Here is a 19,021-nt window from a genome sequence, read left to right as displayed (position 1 = left end):
GATTGGTCGCCAGGTATTGGTGTCCAAAAGATAAATGGGCCTCCATGTCAACCAGGGGTCGCGCTAGAGTGAACGAAGAGTGAATCTCCTGAAACATTCGATGGAGGCCCAATTCACGAGCGAATGAATCGTTCGTTAGAGGGCAGCCGCTTAGTTGACGTACCCCAGATATTAGCTTGAATCCTATTTGCCGCCCTTACCGCCAGTTATAAGCATATCTACAAACTAGTGCACACCCTCCCCCTTCACCTTGGGCTCGACTCATTATTTCTTTCTTTGATTCTCGACAGCTCATGTATCACACGTGAATGGGCCACAGTCGCTTTTGTTTTCTCTCTATACGTTTCCAGTTGGTTACAAAACCTTCTGGAATCTTTTAGAAGCTTCCGACCTTTTTATTTGTTTTGCATCTGGTTTTTCCATTTTCTTTTTCTGAAATTTCTTTTTTATTTTACCTTTTCTTTTCTTCCATTTTGTGATTTTTTTCAATTGTGTCAACTTTTATCAAGTTCACGAACTTTTTAAAATTGATGAACTTTTTTTGAAATCAGTGAATTTTTTTCAAATCCAACTAATATTTCTTGGTTGTGCGATTTTTTTCAAATTTGATTTTTCTAAAATCCATGCTTTTTTGGAACATTTTTTTAAAATGCATGATCTTGTTTTGATATCACTTTTTTTTAATGTGTGAACTATTTCCATATCCACAAACTTTTTTCAAATCCTGCAATTTTTTTAAATCATGAACTTTTTAAAGTTTATGAACTTATTTCAAATCCCCAAAGATTTTCTGAACCCTTGATCTTTTTCAAATTTTGTTTATTTCCTGTTTTTTTTTAAAGTCAATGGTCTATGGTCAACCAGTCAATGGTGGACCGGTCAACCACGACATGTCAACTGCCGAACTGGCCGACCGGAATACCTCGAGAACAGCCGCATCGCGAGCGCTTGCCTCGATCATGGGCCGGCCTATAGAGCGGGGCGCGTAAGCGTTGGCTCCTCTGCCGGACGCGTTTTAAGTTTCGCGATTTAAGGGCCTCTTTGATTCGCAGGACTGTCGAAATGAAGGAATAGGAAAAATGCAGGAATAGGTTGGCATGTCCCACAGTATCCTACAGAATTTGAAAGAATGTTTGATAGCGCAGGAAAAATAAAGGAATTCTACAAAGAGGTTTGAGTGGATGAAAATTTTCCTTCAAAATGTAGTACAAATGAATCCTATGGAATAATTCCTAAGGATGTCAATCCTACGAATCAAACGAGCATCACAAGAAAAATTCCTAAGGGTTCAAATCCTCTAAAATTCCTATGCAATTCCTTTGAATCAAAGGAGCCCTAAGGGGTCTGCTAGAGATGTTCTAAGGCTCTGGCGAGGAGCCATAAACTGAGCAGGCAGACTCGAAAGAGAACCCGATTCTGTTTCCGTTCGTGAAACGTGCGAGCCCGATTTCCGTTTCAAGTAAGTGTGGCAGATAGGAGTATATAGAGGTGATCGATTTGGATTCATCCGATGCGAACCTTGGTAAGTCGAGCCCGGAACCCATTTGGATTCTAACTCCGAATCGGCGGCAACGGGAACCTGACCGCCAGCAGTGCAATTGCCAACCTTGCTAAGTGGAGCCAGAACCGATTCTGGAGCCCGGAACCTATTCTGATTCTAAACTACGGATCAGCGGCAACGGACACCTGACCGATATATGTAGCACCAAGGTTTACGATTTAGAAGTGGCAACAATTTCGCTCCGTCCGGCCATCGTCGTTTCTTGGATCTATGCCAGTCGTCGTCGGGTCTTGTCATGGCCACGTCATGCCCAGTATCCTCGGCCTCTCGTCATCCTTCCGAACCGGAGCTCATCAAGTCGTACCTCCTCGGTCGGATCACGAAGGACTTGTCATGGGAATTCATCCACGACGCCGACGTCTACACCGCGGACCCGGCCAGCCTCACCGGCAAGTTTCTCGCGGCAAGCGACGACAGTGGTGAGAAAGTGTGGTACTTCTTCTCGCCGGTGAGGCCGAAGAACGTTCGAGGCCAGCGCAAGGCGCGGGCGCTCGAATCCGGGGCGGGATGCTGGCACTCTGAGGCAGGCACGAAGGCCGTGGAGGACGGCGATGGTCACCGCGTGGGATACCGTCAGTTCTTCTCCTTCGTCTTCAAGCACAACGGTCGACGGATCCGGACTGGGTGGTTGATGGTGGAACTCCGGCTCGACCGCCAACAGGGGGAGAACAAGCCGTCGGACCTGGTCTTGTGCAAAATTTACTTGACACCGCGTGCGCCGTCTTCAAGTGCGCATGCCACGAGACGACCTGATGGTGAAGAGACTGGAGGTAAAAGGAAGAACGACTGCCAGAGCCCCGACGAGGCACCTCCAGTAAGACAGTGTCGTTCCCATAATCTGCCTGAAGCAACCTCTTCGAGCAATGTGGTGACCGCCGTGATGGACGATGACGTGCGTTCAGCACGAACGACGCAGCCAGCGAATTCAGCTCCAGCGTCGTCGATGATGCAGTCGCCGCGGGAGAGGTTATCCTATCCGCCGCTCGCAGCCGAAGGCGAGGCCGCGGCAGTTTTTCCTGCTGAGAGCAGCGCCAGTGCAACGCGCATCATGGCGCCACCTTATTTCGTACTTCCTTCCTCGGATTACAGCAGACAAGAAGTATATGTAGTTTGCAGAGGTGACTGCAGTTTAACTCATCAGATTATTAGAGGTGATTGCCGTGTAACCATTACAATTTGTAGGGGCGATTGCCACGTCGCCTGATTTGTACTACCTTGTAACTTTTTTAATTTTTTTTAGTTGTTGATTATTTTTGAGATAGCTAACCGCTTATTCTAAGCGGTTACTACCTCGTAACTAGGACGGAGATGTTTCGCTCTCTGCCGTAGCTGCTACCTGAAGCTCCCCCTCTTTTGGGTTTTTGCTTCTCGGTTTTTGTCATACTCCCTCTGTTTTTAAATATAAGACCTTTTAGATATTTTAACAAGGACTACATATGGATGTATATAAACATATTTTAGAGTGTAGATTCACTCATTTTGCTTCATATAGTCTGTATTTGAATCACTAAAAGGGCTTATATTTAGGAACAGAGGAAATACTAGACAGGTGTATGTGTTGTTGTATTGTCCATCTGTACCAAGAGAACTTGGGTGACCAAGAACTCCGTGATCCTGCATATCCAATGCGATATGGACATGACACAGAGTGAATTGCAAGAAACCACCACATTTGAGGCTTATCTTGCAGAAAACCACCTGGTCGCTAATCATTTGCAAAAATCACCGCGCATTCAGTAAAAGTGTTGCAAAAAGCACTGAACAGGTGATTTAGCCCGTTAAACCATTTTCTGACTAGTGGAACCGGACTGTAAGGAGCTGATTTGGCAACAAATTGACATATACCTCCCTGGATCTTATAAAAGAAAAGCAATCAAGCCCCCCTCCCCCACGGAGGGCATCTCCTTCCTCTCGCCGTGTGTCTATGTTGTCCGAGTACAAGGACACCGTCGAGCGCCGCTACTACACGCTCACCGGGAAGGTCCCCCAGGACGAGGTCATCGAGCGCATCATCTCTGAGGGCCGCGGCGAGGAGATCATGAGCGCCGCAGTCGCCGAGCACGGCAAGGGCGCCGTGCTCGCCGCGTTCAACGAGATCCAGGACCGCCACGACGCCGCCAGGGAGGTGGAGCGCAGCCTCCTCGAGCTCCACCAGGTGTTCCTCGACATGGCCGTCGTCATGGAGGCGCAGGGGGAGAAGATCAACGACATCGCGCACCACGTGAGCAACGCCAGGGACTACGTCCACTCCGGCAACAAGGAGCTCGGCAAGGCCCGCGAGCACCAGCGCGGCAGCCGCAAGTGCCTCTGCATCGGCATCATCCTGCTGCTGCTCCTCATCCTCATCGTCATCGTCCCCATCGCCACCAGCCTCAGGAGGTCATGAGCAACCACACCACACCGGAGTTTGCCCCGATGATCATCTGGACACCTGCATTTGTGTCTATGTTGTTTCGATTTCGTATTCTGCTGCTTCATTCGTTGATTTCCGCTCCCCCAAATGTCTCCTTGTCGTCAGGATTTCCGCTGAGGATCGGCAGCGCGGCGGCGGGATCCGGCCAGGAAGGGCCTGCAGGCAGCGGATCCGGCGGAACTGGAGGCGGCGCGACGAACTGAGAGGGGGCGACGGCCTCGGCTCCTGCAGCAAAACAACGGCGAGGCGGGGAAGCCAGCAGCGGCGCGACACAGCCTCGCGTCGGTGCACCAGCCGCCGTCGGGGCTCGCGGGGTTCGGCCGCGGCGCGCCGTCCGTGCCCGCGCAGCTCGGGGTCACCAAGTTCTCCTACTGCCTCCTCTCCCGCCGCTTCGACGACGACGACGCCGTCAGCGGCGAGCTCGTCCTCGACGCCTCCTCTGCCGGCAAGATGCAGTACGAGCTGCGCCTCTCCACGCGGGGGGCCGCCAGCCGCAACTTCGCCGTGGGATGCAACCTCGAGTCCGTGCACCAGCCGCCGTCAGTGCACCAGCCACGCATCCATGGACCTCCCCGAGCTGTCCCTCCGCTTCAGCGGCGGCGCCGAGATGCGGCTCCCGATCGAGAACTACTTCATGGCGGTGGGCATGGTCCAGGGGGCTGATTGATTTTTTTAAAATCTACTAGGGGTCTGTGTGTGATTATTTTGGGCCCCACCTGTCGGAAACGCCCTCAACCGCGCCAAATTACATGTTCAGTGCAATCTGCAACACTTTTACTGAATGCGCGGTGATTTTTGCAAATGATTAGCGACCAGGTGGTTTTCTGCAAGATAAACTCCAAATGTGGTGGTTTCTTGCAATTCACTCCATGACACATGGTAGCTAGACCCAGCTCCAACTGGATAAAGGATTTGCAAACTGCAACTGACAAACATGAGTTATTACTATTAGGCATAAGCCCGAACATTACAACGGGTCCAAATCTGAAAGCCATAAGCATCCTGAAAGAGCAGATTTCCCTTGAATGTGCCTTCGAATTTGCTATTTCAAATGTAGATAGGAGGAACATCTTCACTCCGACTTAGACCAACTGATTCGAAAAGAACCACAAGTTTCCTGTTGATCCAGCCAAACCACAAGACAGTGTTGGAAATTTTGTTCACATTATCTGAAAATAGAATATGTTGTGTTCAGGACCAGATGGGAAGTGGAAGCACCATCCATTAACAAAAATTTCAACCTCTCTCCGGTAAACCAAAAAACAATGGGTTGCTATTACTTTTAAATAGTGAAGAGTTCATCAAGGGTGTAGGGACACCCGGGAGCTATCACACTTTTCTCAAGTCCTCCTGCGACGCCGCCTATCTTGTCGACGACCTCCAGAACGTGGTCGACTACCCAAGTCTTGTTGTTGCCACGCACGGCAAGGCCCACACCTGTCAGTCCAAGCTGCTCCCGGCTCTTTGGAAGCGGTTGATTGGAGTGCACGGGCTGCTCTTTTCCAATCCATCCAGGATCATGAGATAAATCTTCTGAACAAAGAAACCCGCAGGCTTGGCGTGCTGCTGGACAAGGGCGACCGCCCCCGCTGCCTGATTCGGGAACGTGGACGGTAGTATTTGGGCACGATAAGGAGCTGGATGACATTGTGCGCATGCTCGTCCAGCCGTGTAGCAAGGCTGCTTCAGCTGCAACTGAGATGATGGTCTGCATTTCTAGCGCCGGGGGTATTGGGAAGACAACATTTGCTCAGATGGCATTCAACGATGCAAGAGTCGAGCGGCATTTTGATGTCATATGTTGGGTTTCTGTTTCAACTAGTTCCAACCAAATGGAGCTCGCGACGGAGATCTCAAGGTCCGCCCAACCATCTTGGGATGGCTTTGTAGACAAGATGGGGGATTTCCAAATGCTCAGATGTGAGCTCTGCCAGTTTAAGCACTTGCTAATCTTACAACCTGATCACATTCGGAGGCGTAGCTTGGCAATATGCCAGTTACGTTTGGAATGTTGTTATCCCTCTCAAGCACAAAGTATACTACTTTATTTAATGCAACATTTGTCATCACTATAGGTCGTTTGCATGCTTGATCAAGCAATGCAACATTTTGTCATCACTATAGGTCGTTTGCATTACGCCCTATGGCGACTCCTATGGCGACGCCCGTAAGCGCGCGTGCCCTTGGCGATCGCCGACGGGTTGGTGGGCGCTTCTGGGCGCTGGGCGGAGGAAGACAGTGGGGAGGAAGACGAAGACGGTGGGAGCTCCGGTGGATCGCCGACGTACTCGCCTACTCCTTCGGATGTGATTTGCGAGGCATTCGCCCCCGGGTACGACGAGACGGAGGTGGCGGAGATCGTTGAGGCGGTCGTCCCTCTAGAGGATCCGGCGAGGGTCATGCTACGCGCCGGGGAGAAGCTGCAGTTGCTCCGGCGGATCGTGCATCGGAGGACGGCGGCGAATGCTTCTCGGCCGTGGAAAGGCCCCATTCCCAAGGTTAGTCTCCCAAAACTTACAGTTTTCGATCTGGTGAGACCGGAGGCTTGGACTTTGGTTGTCGGAAGGAAGAAAGGACGTCGTGCGGCGGCCGGCCGGAGGCAGGCGGCGCCGGCGGCGTCGATCGGGATCGCAGCTGCTAGGGCGGCTCGTTTGAATTCTCTGTTGGGCGCATATGGGCCGCCCGTGGCTCCTGGGCCGTCTTCGGCTGGGTATGAGGCCCAGAGCGAAGCGGCTGCGGTTGGGCTGAGGCCGGTTGAGCCGGTTTGTGTTTCGGGCGCTTGTAGCAGTGGGCCGGGAACCGATGGGTATGTGGCCCAGTCTGGTTCAGCCTCGCTAGCGTACATGGGAGACATCGCATGCACGTCCGGTTCGTCATCGCCGTCGCCTGCGCCGTGCCCTAGGGCTTTTGTTCGACGAACGCCGCGTCTTCGTTCGGCGGGGATTGGCCGTGCTCGCCGCATCTTGCCGCTAAGTGCCGTGGAGGAGCTCCATCGCCCGGGAAGAGGCCGGCTGCACCGGGTGGGGTAGGCTGTGCTGGAGGGGCGCCACCGCCAGGCCTGGGCAGCGGCAGGGGTCTTGCGCCACCGCTGGCAGTTGGTGCTGGGCGTGGAGGCGTGAATACGGCAGGCCGAGGAGCTGGAGTCTCTGGTGGGGCGCCTAATGCTGCGGCGGGTCGTGGCGCTAGCGGTATGCCCGCCGCTCGGCCGCCGGCGGCATCTCCGGTGGTCGTGCCTTCGGCCGGACGTGGAGGGCCGGTCCTCGGTCCTCGCCCGGTGGCGCCCGGTGTAGCCGGGGGGGCTGCTGCGGGCCATGGTGCAGCGCCTCCTAGGCCTCCCATGCCGGGGAGTCAGGCGCCGACGACAGGCTTGCAACCTCGGCCGGCTCCACCTCCGCACTTCGTTGCTCGGCCGCCTCAGAATCGGGCTGCGCCGGTGTTGTCGCAGGCGTCGCCGCCGCAGAGCAATGCCGTTGGTCGAGCTTCAGCTACGCCCAGGGGTCAATGGGGGGATGACGGTTATAATGCCTATGGAGCTGGTCAGCACCGGGGTTCTTCGTCCATAGGTGGAGGTCGTGGATATGCTTGGTAGAGCGACGGATCAATGAAGAGGCCGTTTTTGGGTCCTACTGGTGGTTTTGTCGAAGGGGCATCTGGCCCGGGTCATTGGCAGCGGGGTGGTTTCTGCAGTCATCGTGGCGGTCATCGCGGTCGAGGTGGTTGGTACCACCCACGACAACCACCGCCGACCGTGGTTGTCGAGCAGACGACCACTGGCGGGATTACCGAGGAGCCGGTGTTGACCGGTCAGGCTATGAAGGTTGTGACGGCTCTCGCTAATGTTCAGGTTCCAGAGAATGATACTATGGGTGATGTGTCCGTGGATGTGCCGGACAGGGCTGATGCTGATAGGGCATCCAAGTGGGCACGCAAGAAAGAGAAAATGCTTTGCTATCATTGTGGCGATAAGGGTCATTTTATTGCTGAGTGCATGGCTGTGTTATGTGACACTTGTGGTAAGCCAGCACACGAGTCGGGGGAATGCCCTCTTCTGCGAGATCAGGCACCATCTCTCATGATGTATGGAGTGTACTGTGCTGAACTCACGTTCTTTGAATCTCCTAATGAGAGGGAGGTTCCTGATGAGACCCAGAGCATGACTACTGGGATTGTCAAGGTGACCATAGGAGAGGTCTCCGAGACACAGGTTGTGCAGAGGCTCCGGGAGTTGGCCCCTGGGGACTTTCAGTGGGAGCTTTTCAGGCTCGCAGATAAGATGTTTCGGGTTGAGTTTCCTTCGGTGGAGGATCTGCAGAGGCTTTTGAGTTTTGGGATGTGCAAAGTGCCGGGCACAGATTGCATCCTTGAGTTCCATGAGTGGAAGCAGGTGGAGCCTTAGGGCAAGCCACTGACTCAGGCATGGTTGCGTTTTTCCGGAGCCCCTTCCAAGCCGATGCAGGATGCTAGGGTCGTGGCTAGCTTGGGAATCATGATGGGGAATCCTGAGCGAGTGGATATGGCTTTCACCAGAGCTCACGGGATTGCTCGTATACTGGTTAGTATTTTGGATATTGAGTATGTGCCTGAGGTTGTCAAATGGACTTACCGTGGTAAGGTTTTTGACCTTCTGATTAAGTTTGAGGACAAGACCCTATTGGCCGAGGGGGCTAACGGGACTGACGTGGATATGCACGAGGGTGATGACAGCGCGGGAGCGAAGAAGACTATGGTCGATGATGCGGGACGACAGTTGTCCAAGGGTCCGGGGTCCGGGTCTATGACGATCGAGGATGGGGCAGTTCCACCATCCTCGGTGCCTATGACGACTCTGAGATTTGGGACTTTTGAGCTTGCTTCTGCACCACCGAGGTTGTGGAGTGATCGAGTGGATTCGGATGAGGCTATTGAGCTCGCGTTACCTGCTTTGGTTTTTGAGGATGCCGTGAGTCCCATACCTCGGGCTTCATCGGTCTCGGTCAGGGGAGAGGAGGAGGTGCGTAGGCAGACGGCCACTACCTCACGTGCTCAGCATAGTGTCTCTCCTCAGGTTGTGGATCTGGTGTTGGAGGCGTTGACTTCAGGAGGAATCCCGGGGCAAGCGGCCTCGGTTCTCTCCTCTCCTATCGAGGTGCAGGTGCTGCAGGGGGCAGTTCAGCCTTCTTTAGGGCCCGTGTCCCTCTATCCGTCAGTGCTGGACGAGGCCTCGGCGGTGGCGGTCTTACCTTTGGGAGGGGGCCCGAAGCAGGTGGGCTCGGATCCCCCTTCTCCCGCCGCTTCGTCTGCTCTACAGGTCGCGGCATCGCCATCGAGAGGGGGCTCGGGGCAGGAGGCCTCGGGGCCCTACTCACTTGGGGCACCTATGGTGGCCGCCCCTCCGGTGGTGGGGGGGAGTTCAGGCAGGTGGCCCATGCACTTCCTTCCCCCGGTGCGCTGTCGTCTCCGCCTTGTGGGGCGCGTCCGACTTCTCCGGCGTTGGCGAGGGCCTCACTGCGTCCTGGCATTGATGCTAGGGCGTCCGTGGAGGCTAACCAGCTTTGTGTTTGGGGTGAGGCAGGAGACCACATCTCGAGCAGGATTTCTCGAGAGGAGGTTATTGCGTTTGGAGGGATTCCGGATCCGATTTCTGAGGGATGACGGTTGAGCGTCCGTCTCCAGAATCATCCGGAGGTGGACGACATTCAGCAGCGGTGCGCCATGAGGGCGGCCAAGCTTCGTGACGTTGAGGTCACTATTGGTATGTCGGTCAATACCTCTAATTCCATTTTGCATTTTTCTAATGATGAGATTGTCGATAATGCAAATCAGTTAGGAGTTTCACTAGGTAGTAATGCTACTGAAATTTCAAATTATGTTAATGACCTCCTGGATTTAGAGGCCGAGCGGGCTTTAGAGATGATTCGCAACTTAGCAGCGGTTAAGCCCATGAGTGATTCAGAGTTTGATGCGTTGGGGGTCAGAGTGCTCGATAATTTTTGTGTGGATCTTATTCCTCCCATGCCTGAGTCGGAGGAGGAGGATGGTACATCTGTGATTGATGTCGCGAGACCTGCTGAGACTGGTTGTGAGGACCGGTTGCAGAGTCAGAATATCACCAAATGCAAGTGGAAGCGGAAGGTTTATCCGGTGTCCGCAGTGCGTAGGAGTGCTAGGATCCGAACGGCTAAAAAATTCCATGATGAATTATGAAAGAAATCTTTTGGAATAGCAGAGGTCTGAAAGACATGGCTAAAAGAAGATTTCTTGCGGAGGCGTCTCTCGAGCATAGATTAGATTTTATCGCTTTATCGGAAACTGGTAGAGATAATTTTGCGCCACAATTTCTTAATACCTTGTCAGGAGGTATTGATTTTGACTGGCACTGTTTGCCACCGAGAGGGAGATCGGGTGGGATCTTACTCGAAGTTCGATGCGATTCGCTCGAGGTTTGAAGTGTGGTTATGGGAGATTTTGCAGTCAAGTTTCGGGTGCGGTCGAAGGCCGATGGGTTCAATTAGGCTTTGGTGGCGGTATATGGTGCCGCACAGCCTGAACATAAACCTGAGTTCTTGGCTGATCTGGTTAGGATTTGTGGCTCTAAGCAGCTCCCTGTCCTAGTGGCGGGTGATTTTAACATCATTAGAAGGCGTGAGGAGAAGAACAATGACAACTTTGATGACAGATGGTCGTTCATGTTTAATACTATCATTGAAAGCTTGGATTTGAGAGAGATTGAGCTTTCAGGAAGAAAATTCACTTGGGCTAATGCGATGCCAAATCCGACGTTTGAAAAGTAGGATCGTGTGTTGGCTAGCGTCGAATGGGAATAGAAGTTTCCCTTTGTAACAGTTCAGGCTCTTTCCCGTGGAATTTCTGACCATTCGTCGTTATTTGTTGACTCTGGTGAGGCCATCCATTTGGGAAATAAAAATTTGTTCTCTTTTGAGCTTGCTTGGTTTGAGCGAGACGGCTTCTTTGATCTCGTAGCCAGAGAGTGGGCTAAGGATTCCGGAGGTAAGACTGCGCTTGAGCGCTGGCAGAATAAGATCAGGCATTTGAGAAGTTTTCTGCGTGGGTGGGCTAAGCATCTTAGTGGGATATATAAGGTCGAAAAGGAACGGCTCCTTAACCTTATTCAGTCCTTAGATGTAAAAGCAGAAACCACAGTTCTGCCATCCTCGGAGCTTCATGCCAAGCTTGAAGCGGGGATGAGGCTGAAAGAGCTTCTTCGAGAGGAGGAATTGAAGTGGGCATTGCGGGCCAAGGTCCGAGAGTAGTTCAGGGGGACGCGAACACTCAATTCTTTCACATGATCACTAATGGTAAACACAGAAAGAAGAGGATCTTCCAGCTTGAACAAGATGAAGGAACAATTTTAGGACAGGAAAACCTAAATTTATACATTACCAAGTATTACAAGCATCTATTTGGACCCCCAGAGGATAACTGTGTGTCTTTGGATGAGTCCAGGATTGAGGATGTTCCTCAACTAACAGCAGTGGAGAACGATATTTTGGCGGCCCCGTTCACTGAGAAAGAAGTTTTCGAGGCTATATCGCATATGAAAAATAATAAGGCTCCTGGCCCGGTGGCTGAGTTTTATAAGAAGTGCTGGCACATCATTAAGGGGGATCTGTTGCCCTTGTTCAATGATTTCTTCTCTGGGCAGCTTCAGCTTTTCCAACTGAATTTTGGAATGATAACCCTTCTTCCTAAGAAAACAGAGGCTGTGAGAATTGAGAAATTAAGGCCAATCTGTCTTCTTAATGTTAGTTTCAAAAATTTCACCAAGGTCGGGACTAATGGTCTCACACAGATCGCGCATGCTGTGGTGCAGCCTACCCAAACTGCTTTCATGCCAGACAGGAACATCCTTGAAGGGGTTGTGGTCCTTCATGAAACGCTCCATGAGATCAACACGAAAAAGCTAGACGGAGTTGTTTTCAAGGTGGATTTCGAGAAAGCGTATGACAAAGTCAAATGGCCTTTCCTGCAGCACGCCTTACGCATGAAGGGTTTTGATGAAGCTTGGCGATGCCAAGTAGAATCCTTCACGCAAAAAGGGAGTGTTGGAATTGAAGTGAATGATGACATTGGTCATTATTTCCAGACACACAAGGGCATGCGACAAGGTGATCCAATGTCTCCTATTATGTTCAACATTGTGGTTGACATGTTGGCGATTCTGATAGGAAGGGCCAAGGAGGCTGGTCAGGTGGGTCGATTGGTGCCTCATCTAGTTGATGGAGGTCTATCCATCCTGCAGTAAGCTGATGATACAATCATCTTTATGGAGCACGACTTGGCGAAAACGAGAAATATGAAGCTGGTGTTATGCTTATTTGAACAATTGACCGGACTAAAGATCAATTTTCATAAAATTGAGTTGTTCTGCTTTGGTAGAGCCAATGAGGAACAAGAGGCTTATAGGCAATTGTTTGGATGCGAATTGGGGTGGTTACCTTTCACTTACTTAGGTATACCCATTCACCATCGTAAGCTGACAAACAGGGAATGGAAGAGCATCGAAGACCGGTTTGAGAAGAAACTAAGTTGCTGGAAGGGAAAACTCATGTCTTATGGAGGCCGACTGATCCTTATTAATTCGGTGCTCACGAGTATGCCTATGTTTCTCTTATCTTTTTTCGAAGTCCCAGTTGGTGTTAGGAAAAGTCTGGACTTCTATCGATCACGGTTCTTCTGGCAGAGTGATGAAACAAAGAGAAAATACCGACTAGCCAAATGGATATCATCTGTCGACCAAAGAACCAGGGGGGCCTTGGTATTGAGAATCTTGAAGTCAAAAACAGATGTCTTCTCAGCAAGTGGCTGTATAAACTTTCAGTTGACACCGAGGCCACTTGGGCGCAGATTCTCGTAATAAGTATCTGCATTCCAAGACGTTGTCCCAGGTGACAGTGAGACCCACAGACTCGCCGTTTTGGAAGGGGCTTATGAGAGTCAAAGCTGCCTTCTTTAATAGAACTAAGTTTATAGTCGGTAACGGTAACACCACTCGCTTCTGGGAGGATACTTGGCTTGGTGAGTGCCGTTGGCGCTTCAGTATCCGTCCCTGTATCGTATTTCTCAACGACGTGATGCTCTTGTTGCCACGATTTTGCAGTCCATTCCCCTTAATATTCAGTTTAGGAGGGCGCTTGTGGGCGACTGGTGGGAAGCATGGCTTCATTTGGTGAGTAGACTGATGGAGGTTCAGCTATCTCACCAACCCGATAAGTTGTGTTGGAAGCTTACTAGGTCTGGTGAGTTCACTGTCAAGTCGATGTATATCGATGTCATTAACTCAAGTGTTATTCCTAGTTCCAAAGAGGTTTGGAAAGTCAAAGTTCCTTTGAAAATTAAAGTGTTTATGTGGTTTCTGCATAAACAAGTCATTCTAACAAAGGATAATTTGATTAAGCGCAACTGGACAGGATCTACTAGGTGTAGTTTTTGTCAACGGGGCAAAACCATCAAGCACCTATTCTTTGACTGCCCTTTGGCAAAGGTTTTGTGGCATATGGTGCATATTGCCTTTAACATTACTCCTCCGAATTCGGTCAGTACGTTATTTGGAACGTGGCTTGTTGGGATAGAGTCCGAAACAGCCAGACACATTCGTGTAGGAGTATGTGCTTTGTTGTGGGCAATTTGGAATTGCAGAAATGATTTGACCTTTAACAGAAAAACGAATATTCATTTTTTGCAGGTTTTATTCTGAGCTACTGCGCTGATCCGTATGTGGTCCTTACTCACTCCGATGGAGGCCAGGGAGCGTTTGGTTACTGGATCTGTTTGATGGGAGATGGTAGCGCGGGATATCTTCAACCGGTTTGGATGGCGGTTATGTAGTAGGATAGGAAATTAGTTTACCTATCTTTGTTTTGCCAGCCGGTTGTGGCTTTTGGGCCTTGTGTTTCTGGCGTTGTGGCTCTTTATGAGCTTGCCGTTATTTTGTTTTCAGACTTTTACGACCTTGTTGAACAACTTTATTTATATATTTATGTGGCCATATGCATCGTTCTGATGCAGAGGCCGGGGAGACCCCCTTTTTGAAAAAAAAGAAAAGAAAAAGTAGGTCGTTTGCATGCTTGATCAAGCTCGCCCAACTGGATCCCGACTCTAGGGGGCGTGTAGTGCCTCAGCACAAGACAATGCTACAGGAACTCTTAGGCAACATATCGTATTATTGTATGCATGTATGTATTCCGGCCTAGAGAATCGGCATGAAAGATTTTATATTGACTTACCCCTGTGCAGGAGAAGGTGTCAACGGGGGTGCAGAAGTGTGACCGCGAAGAGTTGCAGGAGGCGTAACACTACAAGGAATACATGACTACAAGCACTAAGAGTTTTCGTAGAGTAGGGGGGCAATGGCCCCCTTTGGCCCCAGGAAGCTCCGCCACTAATTGTGCGGTATGTAATTTATTGATCGCAGTCTGAACAAGAAAATGAAATCCGATCCGTATTTTTCCTGTGCTATCAGAGAATGATATGCTTCATTCAGAACCATTGCGTTCACTTTAGTGTGTGGTCAACATGAAATAGTATGTCTTATCTTATCATACATTTAGTCACTTCTTTTGTGCTTCTATTCCTTAACTGAAGTTTTGTTTTGATACCTCAGACTCCTCTAAATAAATGTGTGATGGCTATTCCATTATTATGCAAAAGCTTTTCGAAGTTGTTGATAAACATATAAGCAGAGGAACTTTGATAAGGAATCTGAACATGAGGAGACTTCCAATCCCAAGTGAGAAGCTCATTTGGCTACTTGAGTTACTGGTATAAAGAATTTGTATTCATGAATGTAGTCCCCCCACCCACATGCGCTCGTGTCCCACTTCTCTTTTTATCATGTACTATAGGTTTAACTACAGCAACAAAAAAAGCAAGGAAGACGAATTTTCATGTTGTTGAGCAAATAGCAAAAAATACCATATTACCGGCTAGGGTTATGAAAAACTACCTATTTTCTTAATTTTTCAAAATGCTACCACTATTTTGGTTGGCTATTCCAAAAAAACAAGTAACTGAAGGATTAATCGTGATTATGACATGAAGGGCCCACCCGTCAGGTCCACGTGGCAAGAAAAAGTCAATGCCATTATGTAAAACATTAATTTGACCGTTATGACTGCATGGGGTCCACATGTCAGCTTGTCTCCCTTCTCTCCATACACTGCCCGGCGCCCAGCCCCCTCCTGCTCCCAAGCCGACCCATGCTCCCGGCCGGAGGAGAAGCGCCGCTGATAGCAGCGGCGGCGGCGGCGGGCAGCAAGCAACAACGACAACAATGGGTGGCAAATGACAGTGGAGGCAAGCAGCGGCGGCAAGCAGAGAGGTGAAAAGCAGCGGCGGCAAGCGGGAGCAACGACACGCAGCAGTGGCGAGCGCCGACGATGGCTTAGCTCGAGCTATGTCTGGCCACGGTCGCGCATGGTTAGCGGGTGAGCTAGCTAGCTAGCTTCGACTGCTTCCGTGCGTGAGGTAGCTAGCTCCGGCTGGCTGCAGTCGCAAACCCGATTGCTTTTTTCAGAAAATGTACTAGCGCGGGAAGGGCGGTGTGCATCGCGCCCGTGAGTGATTCCGTCTGTCTTTTGCCGAATGGATTTCGCGCGCCAGGGAGGAGTCCTACTCCCACCGGGAGTAGGACTCCCTCCTTTCCTAGTTGGAGTAGGAGGGGGAAGGAAGGGAGAGAGGAGAGGAAGGAAAGGGGGGCGCGGCCTGCCCTAGCCGCCCCTCCTCTTCTCCACTTAGGGCCCATGAGGCCCATTAACCCCCCCGGGGGGTTCCGGTAACCCCTAGTACTTCGGTATATGCCCGAAACCACCCGAAACTATTCCGGTGTCCGAACATAGTCATCCAATATATCTATCTTTACGTCTCGACCATTTCGAGACTCCTCGTCATGTCCGTGATCATATCCTGGACTTCGAACTACCTTCGGTACATCAAAACACAAAAACTCATAATACCGATAGTCACCGAACTTTAAGCGTGCGGACCCTACAGGTTCGAGAACTATGTAGACATGACCGAGACACGTCTCCGGTCAATAACCAATAGCGGAACCTGGATGCTCATATTGGCTCCCACATATTCTACGAAGATCTTTATCGGTCAAACCGCATAACAACATACGTTGTTCCCTTTGTCATAGGTATGTTACTTGCCCGAGATTCGATCGTCGGTATCTCAATACCTAGTTCAATCTCGTTACCGGCAAGTCTCTTTACACGTTATGTAATGCATCATCCCGCAACTAACTCATTAGCTACATTGCTCATTAGCTACATTGCTCATTAGCTACATTGCTTGCAAGGCTTATAGTGATGTGCATTACCGAGAGGGCCCAGAGATACCTCTCCGACAATCGGAGTGACAAATCCTAATCTCGAAATACGCCAACTCAACATGTACCTTCGGAGACACCTATAGAGCTCCTTTATAATCACCCAGTTACGTTGTGACGTTTGGTAGCACACAAAGTGTTCCTCAGGTAAACGGGAGTTGCATAATCTCATAGTCATAGGAACATGTATAAGTCATGAAGAAAACAATAGCAACATACTAAACAGTCAATTGCTAAGCTAACGGAATGGGTCAAGTCAATCACATCATTCTCCTAATGATGTGATCCCGTTAATCAAATGACAACTCATGTCTATGGCTAGGAAACACAACCATCTTTGATCAACGAGCTAGTCAAGTAGAGTCATACTAGTGACACTATGTTTGTCTATGTATTCACACATGTATTATGTTTCCGGTTAATACAATTCTAGCATGAATAATAAACATTTATCATGATATGAGGAAATAAATAATAACTTTATTATTGCCTCTAGGGCATATTTCCTTCAGAAGGCAATGAGTGGAAACCCGCTTTTAAAACCAAGTTTGGTCTCTATGAGTGGTTAGTCATGCCTTTTGGTTTACCTCAAGCACCTAGTACCTTTATGTGATTGATGCATCATGTGCTTATGAAATTAATTGGAAAAAGTGTTGTAGTCTATTTTGAAGATATCCTTGTGTTTAGTGAAACTCTTGATGACCATGTCAAACACGTTAGGTAAGTCTTGCAAATTCTAAGAGATGAGAAACTTTATGCCAATCATGATAAGTGCACATTTGGTGTAGACAAGCTCATTTTCTTTGGTTTTGTTGTCTCCTCTAAGGGCATTGAAGTAGATGAATCTAATATTGATACTATTAAAACTTGACCCCAACCCACCAATTAAAACTATGTGCGTAGTTTCTTGCGTTAGCCGATTTTTATCGTCGTTTTGTGAAAGACTTTAGCACCGTTACTTCAACTTTACATGCTTTGAGTAAGAAGAATGCACCATTCATATGGGAACCCTCAGAAGATTGCGCGTTCAGTGAGTTTAAGAATTAGCTAACACATGCACCATTGCTTGTTTTACTCAATTTTGATAAAACATTTGAAGTACATTTGTGATGCTAGTGGTAATGGCATAGGTGGCGTTTTAATGCAAGAGAAATGTCCGATAGCTTATTTTAGTGAGAAACTATCCAGCCCACAATTGAACTACCCCATATATGACAACGAATTGTATGCATTGAAGAGAGTTTTGCATGTTTGGGAGCATACCTCGGGCCTAGTGAGTTTGTTATTGACACAGACCATGAAACTCTCAAATGCTTACATGGCCAAACCAAGTTAAATAAAAGACATGCCAAATAGAGTGAATTAGTATAATCTTTCCTTATGTCATCAAATACATTAAGGGCAAGGAAAATGTTGTAGCGGATGCTCTTTCTCACAAGTGCATGTTCATTACTGGACTTGAGCTAAATGTGATTAATTTTGAGTATATGAGCATGGGTGCATGACGCATACTTTGCGTTACCCTTTGCCAAGTGCCAAACTAACGCCTGTTTGGAGGGTTACTATATGAAAGATGGGTACCTTATACGTGCTAACAAACTTTGCAGTCTCGAGTCTTCTTTGCGTTTTCTCTTTTTGCAAGAGAACTCATGGGACATTTTGGACGCGACAAGACGCATGCCACGCTCTCCAACAAATACTATTGGCCCAAGATTTTTCGTGATGTGGCGTGTTCAAACAACCGTTGTTCCACATGCCATAAAGCTAAGTCAAAAACCCAATTTCATGGCTTGTACATGCCTCTTCCAATTGTGTTTAAATCGGCCGAACGGACGCCTTACTGACGTATTGACTGTAATGTAAAGTGATAGTAGTTTCTTTATCAAAATTGAAGCAGTGATAGTACTGATAGTTCTATGCTATATACCTTGTACAATGCAAGGTGTTTAGGAAAGGTGTTTAAGAAAATAAATTAATTTTTTGAAGTATCAGTGCTCATTTATAGAAGGTAGACGTTTAATTATCATCCTCCTGTAAAGATAGCCACTGGTGTCTTGAGAAAAACTTGGCTCATTTTATCCGACACCTTTTCTAAACACCTTACATTGTACTGTACAAGGTCTCAGTTGGGCAAACGACACTCCTAATTTTCTCCGGTGTGAGTGATGGAGCAGCCACGTTACACGTTGTGGTCTATCGTCACGCACGCACGCACGCAGTGGCAGTTCCGTGCGCCGTAATGATCCTCGTCGCAGGGAGGGGAGGGTTGGTTTACCTAATGCGCTTAGCCGCGCACCTAAATCTCAAGCGCTTGACACCCCGCACCTGTTCCAGTCAAAGCGGCCTTCTTGAGACGTGGAATCAGTAGGCCGCCACTGCACCAACTGCCCTGAAATCTGCTTCACAGGAGACGCTCTGCGACGTGCCCTGCTTCTCACCCTTCAATGAATCGCATCGCAAGATAAAGAAAAAACAGAGTATTTAACCAAAAACTATCACAATTCACGGAACCGTGACGAAAAACTACCACTTTACGATTTTGTCCCGAAAACTACCACTTTTTACTAATCTATGACAAAAAACTACCATGTGTGTAAATCAACAGATTCATCCATTTTAAACACGTTTATGATAGACCTGGCCCGCATGTAAGTGCTGCTCGCCGGCGCAGGGGGTGCGCGGCGGAGCTGCTGCTGCTCACCGGCGCGCGCGGGGAGGG

General features: G+C 49.3%; 1 protein-coding gene across 1 annotated transcript; it reads left to right on the top strand.

The window, feature by feature from the left end:
• The first annotated feature begins 3,485 nt into the window (after nucleotides 1–3,485).
• On the top strand, nucleotides 3,486–3,965 carry LOC119281457 (syntaxin-related protein KNOLLE-like). The gene has a single exon (XM_037561975.1). The coding sequence runs from the start codon at nucleotides 3,486–3,488 to the stop codon at nucleotides 3,945–3,947; it is 462 nt and encodes a 153-aa protein (XP_037417872.1). The 3' UTR covers nucleotides 3,948–3,965.
• Nucleotides 3,966–19,021: the final 15,056 nt, after the last annotated feature.

Source organism: Triticum dicoccoides, chromosome 3B (assembly GCF_002162155.2).
Source record: "Triticum dicoccoides isolate Atlit2015 ecotype Zavitan chromosome 3B, WEW_v2.0, whole genome shotgun sequence".
NCBI lineage: Eukaryota > Viridiplantae > Streptophyta > Magnoliopsida > Poales > Poaceae > Triticum > Triticum dicoccoides.
This window is presented reverse-complemented; position numbering and strand designations above follow the sequence as displayed.